Source organism: Callorhinus ursinus, unplaced genomic scaffold (genome assembly GCF_003265705.2).
Source record: "Callorhinus ursinus isolate GAN/ISIS: 27379988/994484 unplaced genomic scaffold, GSC_fseal_2.0 scaffold6, whole genome shotgun sequence".
NCBI lineage: Eukaryota > Metazoa > Chordata > Mammalia > Carnivora > Otariidae > Callorhinus > Callorhinus ursinus.
This window is the reverse complement of record NW_027397068.1, coordinates 47031945-47045158: the sequence shown is the minus strand read 5'-3', so window position 1 is coordinate 47045158 and position 13214 is coordinate 47031945. Positions and strand designations below refer to the sequence as shown.

The 13214-nt window shown below is 39.0% G+C and overlaps 1 protein-coding gene and 1 non-coding gene across 8 annotated transcripts in view; both read right to left on the bottom strand.

Annotated features, from left to right (window-relative positions):
* Positions 1-13214, bottom strand: part of L3MBTL3 (L3MBTL histone methyl-lysine binding protein 3) — a 121318-nt gene that overhangs the window by 64275 nt on the left and 43829 nt on the right. For all 7 annotated transcript variants that reach the window (XM_025865368.2, XM_025865385.2, XM_025865390.2 and 4 more), the window contains 3 exons: positions 9809-9944; positions 7859-7950; positions 5221-5372 (listed from right to left, as the gene is read on the bottom strand). In XM_025865368.2, the coding sequence (XP_025721153.1) occupies positions 5221-5372; positions 7859-7950; positions 9809-9944 (380 nt within the window). The remainder of the gene's footprint in view (positions 1-5220; positions 5373-7858; positions 7951-9808; positions 9945-13214) is intronic.
* Positions 3291-3363, bottom strand: TRNAK-UUU (transfer RNA lysine (anticodon UUU)). The gene has a single exon. It is a non-coding gene; the product is annotated as a tRNA-Lys (tRNA).

Sequence of the window (13214 nt, the reverse complement as noted above, 5' to 3'; positions counted from 1 at the left end):
CCGGAGCATGATGACTTGACTCATTTCCCAGCACCTTGCTTTCCTGGCTCAGGTATGCACCAACTCTGACAGGGGCCTCCGTTACTCTGTGTTTCGCTACTAAACCCCAAACCTCATCAGGCTGAGTTATGTAGTTCTTCTTTTCATCCCAGTTCATTTCCAATCCCATTCCCCATAGTAGCTGTTTTCAATATTACTAATTTGCTTTAGGCTTAAAACGTGATTTTTCACTAACACAGTGACTCCTTGGGAAAGAGGAAGGAGATGCCGTGTCATTACGCTCTCAAATTTTCCCGTCATTTCTTCATCTCCTTCGGGCTGACAGGGAAGGGAGTTCATACCCTGCCCCCCACCCCACCCCCCTGCCCCAGGTTAGCTCTTCTGACAGGACCACAAGCTCAGATATCTCCCTTATGGTGTCCTCATTTCTTCAGCCTGAAAACCAAGCTCAAAACTCTCTTTGTGCAGGGAACCCTGCCCTGACTATTGATTGCCCCCACCCCCCACCCCACGCCATAATCCACTTTCGCCTTCAGGGCCAAACTTCTCTGCCTGAAGTCTCTTGCAGGCATCTCTTTAATCTTCTGCAAACTAGTGTCTGCTTCTAAAACTTTTCTTTTCATCCTCACAACACCCTGTGAGATATGCAGTAGTATCCCTTTTGCAAAGGGGGCAACTAAAGCTTAGAAGAGTACAGTCACTTACTAAATGGATGGGCTGCCAGTCCCCAAACACAGCTTTGTTTGCCCCCCCTGCGCCTAAATATGAGCAAATGCTTTCCTTGGCCAGGAATATTCTATCCCAACATCTAAGTACTGATTCCTATCATCCTTCATGGTCCAGCTCAAATCCCACAGCCTCCAGGAAGCCTTCCCCAAGAACCCTCCATTCAATCAGTCAGTCCTTCCCTCCACCCGCCACCTTAGACAGCAAGTGGCTGGTTCTACTAAGCATAAACCACCTACCCTGCAGCCTAGACGGTGGAGTCTGTAGTTTCTATCCCTCCCCAGACCCTGAGCCCCTCAGGGCAGGAGTGCAGAGCTTAGTTTCTTTTCATCTCTGTAACTCATGACCACCATCAACCCATGCTTCTCAAATGATGACAAACCTATTAACTTTGACACTGCTCTCAGAAACTGACAACATGCTGCAAACTTTTCAACATTACTTTGGGGACAAACATAGTATTACTATTACTCTCAATTTATAAATGTAAAAGAACTCCATCTCAAAACAAAACAAAACCAAACCACAAAAAACAACAACAAAGTTTGGAGATAAAGGCCCTAGCCTCCTGTTTGTTCTAATTCACTAACTCAATGCTTCTCTTTTTCATAGATCTACTTGTTGATTTTTTTGCCCTGCCTCACCTCGGAGACCAGACCGAAATTCAGGGACAGCTGAAGCCGCAACCTCAATGGTGACAGCTTTTCTACTCAACAATCAGCTAAATCCTGGCCTTCCTGGTTCCCATAAGATGAGATCACATGAAAATAAAATTTCTAAAAAGAAGGTTCCTGGCCAGCGCCTGGGGGAACGGAAGGGATGCTCCTTCACATCAGTGCTCCGCTGCGAAGCCCAGTTTTCAGGCGGCGGAAGACAGGAGGAGAGGCGGCACACTGCTTTGGGAGGACAGCAGCATCCTCGCCTGGATGGTGTTCCTCCCCGGCTTTCAAGTCCTTTCTAGTTCTACTATTCGGAGCTATTTAGGATTATTAATAAATCTAATGACTGTCAAGGGGACAGAATTAAGCAGCTAGCAATTACCAGTATAATAAAAGCACATAGGAAACCCAGCGGTAAAGCAAAATTTATTCTAATATATACTATTTTCCTTTCATGAAAAACTACTTCAACTCTGCATAAATTTTCAGTTTTCCTCTTTGGAAGGAAGAAATGTTTCATTGCATTTGTACTACTATAAATGTACACGGATTTTATACAGTTGACCCCTTGAACAATAACGTGTTTGAACCGCATGGGTCCACTTCTATGTGGATTTTTTCCAATACATACAGTACTATAAATGTGTTTTCTCTTCCTTATGATTTTCTTAATAATATTTTCTTTTCTCTAGCTTACTTTATTGTAAGAATACAATATATAACACTCATAACATACAAAATACAAGTTCATCAACTTGTTATGTGATCGGTAAGGCTTCCGGTCAAGAGCAGGCTTTAAGTTGGAGAGTCAAAACTTAAACACAAATTTGTGACTGCACTGGGAGTGAGGGCCCCTACCCCTGCCACACTGTACAAGGGTCAACTATACACATTTTCCAATTCCCACTAAGGTAAAAAAAAAAAAAAAAAGGGAAAATCACTATCCAAATTAAAAAAAAAAAAAAAAAAAAAAAAATCTCATTTCCAAACTATTTTAAATTGGGAAAGCAATCCAATTTGTAACCTCAATTACATACCTAAACAAGTAATTTATGCAGATAAAAACCATTCCAAAATTCAAAGATCAAAGAAGATAATATTAAATAATGCTGGAGAAATTCCAATGCATTTAAGTGATTTTCAATGTGCCATAATTGCATATTGAGAAAGAGAACACGCTGTACTCTTTTTCTGCTTTTTCTGACAATTAACAAAATATGATTTCATGTCAAGAGTGGAAAGTGTAAGTAAATCCTCAAAGTACATTCTGTCCTAAAAATAATTAGTTTGTGCTCATAAAAGTACAAAAATCAGTGTTAAAAGAGATCATTTTTTTAAAAAAACACAATATCTTTCCTATTCCCTAGGCATTTGGCATCAAAGAAAAATGAATGTGTCAAAGTCTTCTAGGCTTTTCATTACTTTTTTCCAGAAGAAAGTTTTTAAAGGAAACATATCTTATGTCAAATAAACAACTTACACTTTTCAAACTCTCTAATACATCTAAGACCACAAAAATAACATTTACCCATTTTGTTTAAATCAGACAAAAGCTAAAAAATAAAAATCTCCCTAAATGAATCAGAACTTTAAAAATAAAAGCGCTCATTTTAACAAATTCTAGTAATTGCTTTAAAGTATCACTTATTTATTTTTACTTTTCTAAAGATTTTATTTATTTATTTGACAGAGAGAGACACAGCAAGAGAGGAAACACAAGCAGGGGGAGCAGGAGAGGGAGAAGCAGGCTTCCTGCTTCCAGCTCCCTGCGGAGCAGGGAGCGCGATGCAGGGCTTGATCCCAGGACCCTGGGATCATGACCTGGGCCGAAGGCAGACGCTTAATGACTGAGCCACCCAGGCGCCCCTCACTTATTTTTTTAAGTATTTATTTAAATAATCTCTACACCCAACATGGGGCTCGAACTCATGACCCTGAGATCAAAAGTCACAAGCTCTTCCGACTGAGCCAGTCAGGCGCCCCTAAAGTATCACTTTATTAAGGGATCTGGTCATCACTCTGGTACTGTCATCATTATAGCACATCAAACACAGCAGGGGAGAAACACGTTCAACCTCAGAACAGATTTATAGTGTTACTAAATTTAAATGTTTTCTCATCGATTCCCTCACTCAAGTTAGGTACAGATAATTTTGAATAAAACAAAAACTGCCAATTAATAAGAAATATGAGGAACAGATGAACATGGTAAGCAATATGAGAATTCAATCAGCAAATCCAGACTGTGGAAGACTCAATAGGACAAACACCCTGGTTTCTTCAGTAAAAGTTACAAGGGGCAGAGAAAGAGGAATAGGAATCTATAAATTAAGAGAGGAAGAGAAACATCAAAATAATCACAATGTGTACACCTCATTTGGATTTAAAACTATCAAATCTAAAAAAAAAAAAAAAAAAAACAAAACACAAAAAACCAAAACTAACACAACTGGGAACAATGTTTAAGTATGTTAATAACATCATGGCATTTATAACATTATGAATTTGAAGAAAAAGAATCCCTATGTTTAAAAGATACATACTGAAATATATACAGATGAAATGCTATGCTATCTGGAATTTGCTTCAAAATAATCCTGAAGTGGGGATTTTAGGAGAAGGAATACAGAGAAAACAAGAGTGAATTTTAAGTTGATAATTATTGATGCTGCATAACGGCTACAGGCAGGTCACTATTATGCTACTTCTGTACCTGCTTGAAATGGTCTATATTTCAATAAAAATTTTTATTGCAAACTGAATGAAAAGACATGCTATGGGGGAAATTATGCTTTGCAGAAAAAAGCTGGGGAAAAACACACCAAAACATTCAGAAGTACTTGACTCCGTGTGGTATAATCATGGAACTGCTTGTCTACCCCTAAAAAAAAAATCTGTAAAAAGCACATGTAATGTATAATAGAAAGCATTTAAAAAATATGAATAGCAAATGGCTTTCAATGCCTCTCCTTTTTAAAACAATATAAAACTGGTGAGTGTCTAAGAATTTAATTTGAGGAGTAATGGAAATTACTGATGACTCTGCTGAATTTTTAAATGTATGCATACTAAAAGGTAAGGTCAGGAAACAAAATTCCCTGAAATGTAGCAACACCTATATAAATTATTATTCAACTGATACTGTAACACTAGCCATATTTTATAAAGATACGTGTCACTGCTCTAAAATGTTCTCACTGCCAGTGTTCTAGGAAGGAATTAAATACTTCAGAAATGCCTTTCACCAGGAAACTGAATTGTAATGATCAATAAACATGAATTAGGTATGGAAATCATTATTTCAACTGCTTAATCAAAATATGATGGCTTTATTGTATACAGTTATATAATTCTATAATACATTGCTCCTACTACTTTTTGCAGTTTGTCCCAAAACTCTAAGGATTAAAAACAATATTCCTCAACTAATTTATTTATATATGGCAATTAAAAATGGTTCAATTAGCTACTGGGAATAAAAATATGAAGGAAAATTAAAATATTTTCTGAGAAAATGGATACCCAGGATGAGGAGGGAAGTATGCATCTCTGTGCACTCCCAGGTGAACACGTGTTGGGCAGGAGGTAAACCGCTCTTCCACAGCAGGAAGTGAGTTAAAATACAAGTCATAAGGTCGAATTAAAGGATACTATTTAGAAATATGTGCCATATGAAACAGATGAAAAGTCAAAAATCTGAAATGGGAAGGAGTGGGACAAGGCACTGTTATTTTTTGTCACGAGCTTGGCATTATTATTGTTTTCAAACCATGTACACCTGGTGGACTTGAATACACCCATTACAGAAAGCACACAGCAACGGAAAAGGTCTCACCAATAGTCATAGCTCTCATCCCAGTTGTCAAAATGTACCAGGAAACGATTGTCCACCATATCTGTTACCGTAGCAACACAGATGAACGCAGGATTCTTTTTGTCTACAGCTTCAAGCTTCATTCCAACTCGAAAGCCCGACGGGATCACTGTCTACGAAACACACAGATTTAATTAGAGATAAGCACACACTTAACAGCGAGATCTGCACCCTCTCTACACCTCCCGCCTGAAGACCTGGCATCCGTCAGCTGCATTCACATTATTTAAAGAGCATGTACTAGTTTTAGAGCAGGGTCGCTTTCCAACGAGCAGCAATGAGAAAACAGCGTCCTGTTGGTACACCCAAGTCAACTATCTAGATATCAAGACTAAAACACCCATAACCTCACAGAGTTTAGTTAATTTCAATATGTGTTTTGGCACCGCAGTTACTAGTTGGGCAAGTTTAATTCGCCATACAGTTCACTTTTTGTTTTTCTTGTCCTTGATTACAGACTTAACAATGAAAATTATTTCACACAAAATATGCACTTAATCAAGTGAAAAATGTGTATGAGTCAGTGCAAGTTCACTCCCATTTCTGAAAAGATCTCTCTAAAGAGTACTCTACCGAAACCAGGTCATCTTCAGACATGAAAGGCTGCAAATTATTACAACTTTTACCTAACACTACAGATATTATTCACAAAAGCACCAAAAGAACTGGTTGAACATATACAGCCATTCAAAACAGTCTGTAATATAAGGAAAACCAAACATGACCAGCCACCTGGGACATGGAACTAAGACAATAATAGCTCGATAAGATTTAGTGCTTGAGGTGCAGTAAAACGTAAACATTCCTTAGGATCTTGTGTGAAGAAAACTATCCTAAGTCGGAGAAGTGTACTGGGATATTAGTAATGTCAATCATAACACACAAGTCATTTCTGCCCTTCTAAAAAAAAAATCCTCTGCCCAGACAAGTATACAGATACTATTCTAATTACTTTAAGCAAAACAAATGTTATCTCCCATTTTACTATAATTATACAGCTACCATTACAAAAACGTAGACAGCCACGTATCTGAAAATGTTAGCAGATGTCTTATATGAATAGAAGGAGTAGGCATTAATGCTACACAGACACCTTGATGGTACATTTAAGTCCTGAAATTATTTACCAGGGTTCTGGCCACAAATATTTGAGTATTCTTAGGTAGAAGAATCTAGAAATAGAAAAATTACTTTCTTCTTGGATATCAAACTCATAGCCAAAGATTAAGTTGTGTGCTAGCAATGGACAGAATTTAAGATGATGGTTCAAGACAATTAATCAAATCCATGACTGAACGCATCCTCAGAGAACAGACAGGGATTAGGAGGAATCTTGGAGCAGGCCGCTGAATTTTCCACCTAACTGACCTCCCTCCCTTGCTTGACAGAGAATACCTACTGACAACACAGTATTTACATTTCAGTAATTAAGCTCTCCTCTCAATTAAGGGATTTTAAAATAATGATCTGGCTCATTAGCTCTATTAGTTACCTAAACACACACACACACACACACACACACACCCTCTTGAGTTCTCTAATTCAACCTGGCTTATGCTCAATTTGATCAGACTCTTTTAGCCATCAGACCAATGCTCAAAACAACTGTTAAAATCATTTCCCAAATGGAAGGTATTTGGAGTGGGTGAGAAAGTTTCTGCCCACTCCTAATATTCATTTCCATTTGGAGGGAACCCCATTATTGAAACATTATTGTCTCTTTCTACATTCTCACTCACTGTTACCTGACTGGTGATTCTGGAAGAAGGAAGTGGTCATACTCTTAAAAATAAGCTGGCCTACAGGGCACGCAGTTTCCATCTGCTCCTGTCCCTGCAGGGGTGTAGATCTGCCCTTGTCCAGTGCTCCTGGGCTTGGGGAATGGGGCAGAAGGGTCAGGAAATCGTAATTCTAGGTCTCAGAATCAAGAAGCTCATGTGTCAACAGATAGAAGCCATGCATGTACTCCAACTGAGCCCTTAATCTGTTAGAAAGATGGTATTTTGGCTTTCCACCTGCTTGCTCTCTGTTAATTCCAATTAGATCAGAACATGGACAAGAAAGAAGAGTGTAACATGTTGGGCTTCTTCAGAGATGCAACAGGGAACACGCAATGGAAAGTGGGAACACAGGTCAAAAAAGTGGGAAATACATACACATCCAGACTTTGCTTCTGTCATACGGCAAAATAAAGCTACACGCTGGAGTGAAGGTAAATCATGGTCCCTAGCATGCAAATACAAACAGGGCTACACTCATCTCACTGCATGAATCCCATGTGAACAGCACTCTAAGCAAGAGACACTAACAATAAAATATCCTGCTCAATTTCAATTTTTTAAATGTACTTTTACTGTAAATTACACCAGGGTTTCATACTATATCGCCTTCTACCCTTAAATAAAACACAATAACCATGATTTGCCCATGAAATATTTATTCATGATGATTTTAAGCTAATTTTAAAATTTAATTAAGAGTGCTCTATATACCAAAGCAATAAAATTTACTATAGTCTCTTGGTATCACTTTTAATTTAACCTACGAAACACTCAAAAGTCATTTCCCTTGAAAGGAAAAGTATTTTGGATGTACTTACTATATTCTGATTTTCAAATAACGACTTGGGAGCAGCTTGAGCTTTGCATGTCTTAAGATAGGTCTGCCAATTAAATTCTTCTTCTTTATAACCTTGGATAAGCACATATATATGGACTTAGTAAAATGTCAAAATACTTCACACTTAATTTTCCATTCCCACTTTTAGCTATACTTCCAACAAGTTGAAATCAAACAACTGATTTTTTAAAAAGACAAAATTTAACTCATAATTCATAACTATAGATTTTCCTACACAGGCTGTGTTAATTTCCAACAAATCGTATCATTTTTTTTAATTCCGAATGAATGATAACGGATATAAAGAAAAGGTAAAAGGAAGCAAATACATATTATATTCAGGTCTGCGTCTTCTTATTCCAGGCCATTTCTACCAGTATTTAGGTGTAACTGCTCAGCAGTAGAGGAGTAAGCCAGAGGAGTGAAAATCTTTATTTTCTCCTCCCCTGTTCTATTTTGAGAAACTCACTTGTAGGAAACAAGTGGGAAACTGGAGAAAACAGTAATAAAACAGAAAAATCTTTTTAGCCTATCACCACCAGAATGACAATTCAAGATTTATGAAGTAAGCATGTTGGCAAATTATAATAATGGAAATGTCCTTGCCTTAATGCTCACAATTTCACATTTAATGTTGCTGAAGCCAACCTTTCCCTTAAAAAGGAAATTGAGTATTTTATTTTATCTGCTCATGTTCTTTCTTCTACTTCCATTGAAGTCCAAAAGGCAGCATTAAAAGAACAGCTAATAATTCACCACATATAGGAGGTCAATTTATATAAAGGCACACAGATTTTCTTTTTCACCCTCATTTCTTTCTGTGTTTTTGTCTAATCCTTCAGCCAACTGAAAATACCATTCTGCCATTAATTTTTCACTTAAAACCAAAGAATGGCTAGTGCATGAAAAAATGAGAGTCCTGAGACAGGCCAACAATATCACACTAGCCACCTGGATCTTTGACATCAAGTGAACAATACTGAACGTAACGTTGAAAAGGAAAGAAATAAGATATTGTTAAATACATTAGGGACGGACTGAAAAGGATGGTTATCTGTTTTTCTTGGATCTTTATGTAAAAATGAAACGGGCAGAATGACTGCCAGACTGTACTATAAAGAACTCAAGAATAAAAAAGTAATGGCTATTAATTCAACCCCCATCTTAACCAGCTTTTAATGCTATATTCTCCTTTCCAATCTTCTAAATATTAAGATTCATGAATTCAATGCATAATTCCTTGAGATTCTCTATATAACGAAATATCAGTAAGTAAACTTAGTCATTTAAATAGGTTTTCAAATGTGTTTTTTCAAGGATATATGTATTTTTGACCCTGAACAATATGGATCTGCACAGTACAGGTCCATGTATTCATATCTTCTCCTCCTTAAGATTTTCTTAATAATGTTTCTTTTTCTCTAGCTTACTTTATTGTAAGAATATAGTATATAATCTATATAAAATACAAAACATGTGTTAATTGACTATATTAAGAGTAAAGCTTCTGGTCAACAGTAGGCTATTAATAATTAAGTTTTTACCGAGTCAAAAGTTACATGTGGATTTTCAACTGTGCTGGGAGATAGCGCCCCTAACCCCTGCGTTGTTCAAGAGTCGGGGGGGGGGGCGGCGCATGGGTGTGTGTATGTAAGAAATCTGTAACTAAAATTTGTATTCAAAATTAAGTATCAGTCAAATATTATTTTATACACAAATAAGTACATGGACATAGTTTATTCTCTTAAATAGAATTCTACTTTTTACATTTCTTTCACTTTAATGAATGTATTTTTCTTCATAAACAATAAGCTTAAATTTGGGCCTATCTGAATCATTATAAAGTCTGAACTCTTAAAAATTCCAAATCACCATGTAAGGAAAGAAGTTTTTACAGAATTTAAAATATGAAACAGAAAAGTGACAATACCTTTCGGAGGATGGAGTTTATGGCCAGTTTTCTCACACCACCCCACTGGGTGAATATCCAGAGCATCTGCATTTACCCAGAAGTCATAGCAATCAGAATATCCATCAAAGTGCAATTTTATCCGGTATCCACAAACCTGAAATAGGTAAAGCATGATGACTGATTAAAAAAACAAAAAGAAATCTGAAATAACTAGAATATCTATGTACAAAACTTACTTACAAAATAAAACAAAATCTATTGATTTCAGTGCAAGAATAAACATGGACATCATGTGTGAATAGCCTATGTTAATCAAAGCACCCTCATTAACAGCAACAAAAGCAAGTGAACAAAATGACAAAAATCTAAAAGCAAAGGCGATTCATTGGGAAGAGCTGAGCTGCGGTGCTTTGACATTTTTCCCAGTTATATTAGGAGCGCACAAATACTGGGGGGAAGAATGATTTTCCTACATATACATGTCCTCTCTGCATTCTTTTTATTGTACCAGCATGTATCACCAAGGAGGACCGGCAGAGAAAGAGCCGGTCCCGCACAGGGTACGCAGCCCCTGCAGAGTCCCAGGTCGATGCCCTGCTGTCCACTGCCTAAATGCTGGCCCTTAGCCTTTACAGAGCTCTGCAGACAGTGATATTTGGCCAGACCAAGGCTGGTACACAGAGGGAAGTCAATGGCTTCTCCTCTCTACCCGTAGCTGGGTTGGGAGAAAGAAAAAAAAGCCTTCGTCAATTCATACTTAGATGAGACAGGTTCCCTGGAATGCCAGTAAGAACCCACTTTATGTAATGCATGCTGAATGCTGAGGCCATGCATCTGTCTAAACGGTTCCTCTTGGGGAAGTTCTGAGTTAAAAGGTCACATAGGTCTAGGATGTCCCAGCTGGGTCACTCTCTGCCTTGCGCTCTTAGAGAGAAGTTCAGCCTCTCAATATCCTTGCCACTAGCACTGCAGATGTGGAACCACACAACACACCAGACCTCTAAACACTCCAAATAAGAAGCTTGAGACTAGAGCATAGAGCCAGGGTAATTAACAATCCCTGAATAATAAGGCAGCTGTCTATTTACTGCCATGGAAAGTCCTCTGAAACATACTATTAAAATCCAAGTGGCAAAACAAACTGTACAGGATGAGTCAGTGTATGAGAAAAATTATATATATGTGAATTCATGTATTTTTATGTGTGTGCACATACGTGCTAGTCTGTATACATATATATACATAAGTATATGTATTTATACACATTTATGTACATACTTACACATGCACATATAAATGTAAATTCACAGTAAAAAAAGGTCTGGGAATATATGCCAAAATATGGACGATTTCTTTTTTTTTTTTTAAGATTTTATTTATTTGACAGACAGAGACACAGCGAGAGAGGGATCACAAGCAGAGGGAGAGGGAGAAGCAGGCTTCCTGTGGAGCAGGGAGCCCGATGTGGGGCTCGATCCCAGGACCCCAGGATCATGACCTGAGCTGAAGGCAGATGCTTAACGACTGAGCCTGGGTCCAGGCGCCCCGACAATGATTTCTTCTGAGAAGTGGGAATGAGAAGGGAGAGGCCAAAAGGGAAGGATGGGCTTTTTATATTTCATCTTCTATATGAATATTTTTTCAATTAGAATGTCTTGATATGTTACATATATCAGATTTACAACTGAGCTGACTCCCTCCAGAGAGACTAGAGTCCCTCCGCAGAGCCAAGATGGGGGTTCCTGCGAAGCACAATCTCTGCCCCCCACCCTACATCAACCTCACCCCCAGAAGGAGCTCAGTGGCTGCTTCTCTCCACAGTCTCAGAGCCAGGCAAGCCTACTCTGCCTCATACTCCACTGTCTCTGGTCAATGCCTGAGAAACAAGCCCCTTTTGTGACTTCTCCCTCTAGTCCCTTGGGGTCATACTGTTCTGAGCTGCACCTCCTGAGTCAACCTCCCCGCCTCTACCTGGCCCTGCAATCTCCACCGTGTCTCACGCTCTCGGGAACCCTCGGCTTTGGTAAACACTCTCTGACATCATCAAACTCCTTGTCCAAAGGCATATGTAATGCACCCGTCTCAAGCCTTCCCTCAAGTGGAGACTGCCCCTTCTCCCACTTTCCATCCCTCTGAGGCTCAGGAGAGGTTACTGCCTAGGTCCTGCTCCTGTGAGTCCTGTGTCATGTGGCTGCATCACCAACTCGTCCTTATCATCGCACACACCACCCTCCCAAACATCCTTTCTCACTCATCAGACACTAAGCTCTGGCTTCCTCTCTTCCTTTCTCTCTCCTGAGCAGTTCCGTCGTGCGCACAGATGACTCATTCTGTCAAAGGACCCTGGCTCCTTGCTCCCTGCATTTCTTCTCCACTTCAGTTACGCTCCTGAATCTTGTCCCACGAGGAATTAAACTGCCTCTCAACTACTAAATTAAAACATCCAGTGCTATGAAGACATCCTCCTATTCAGTTTGCTAACCCGATTACTCCCTATACACACTTCTTCCTCAATCTCACTGAAAAGTCTAGTATCTCCCAGAAGTTGATCCTTCTACTTTTTCCCCTAGCATCTGCCCTCACCCTGAGCCTTCCTTCCCTAGCAATCACCGAAAACATTTTCTTGCCAACATTTTTTAATTGTTGGCCTCATGTCCTTCCTAAAACACAGGCCTGACAAAATTCCATTATCCCCTCGACTCACCTAGTCTGCACCTATACGTGGTCTAGGGACTGTTGCTGAGGGGGGGAAAAAAACGGAAAAAAGACATACAACTCATTCTCATTATTCACAATTTCCTGTCTGCAAATTCACCTATATGATAAAATTTATTTGTAATCCAAAAATAGTACTCATGGTGTTTGGGAACAGATGCACATACAGAGCGGCGAAAAATGTGAGCTGCCTATTGTGCAAGTTCCGAGATGAGGCTGAAGAAAGCAATGCTCTCTCTGCCTTGTTTTCCATCTCATTCTGTAAGCCAAACGCCCTTTGCATAGTCAGCTTACTGTTACATTTTTCACATTTGTGCTTCCTGTTGGCGATTTTGCTATTTAAAATGGCCCCCAAGCACAGGGCTGAAGGACTGGCTAGTGTCCCTAAGTGCAGGAAGGTTGTCATGGACCTCATGGAGAAGACATGTGTTAGATAAGCTTCAGCAGGCATAAGTTATAGTGCTGCTGGCCAGGAGTTCTGTGTTAAAGAATCAACAGGAGATATTAAATAAGATGTCATGGAACAGAAATACACATAAACAAGGTTAAATATTGATCAGGTGACAGAAATGTTGTGACCAGAAGCTCAGAGGAACCTAATCCTGTACTTCCTCTAGAAGCAGTGGTCCAGGGTTTGCTATTTATAGGACTCAGCTTCCACAAATGAGAACCAAATGCACCTGTAGAGTGGACTCTCCCTCTCCCTAGA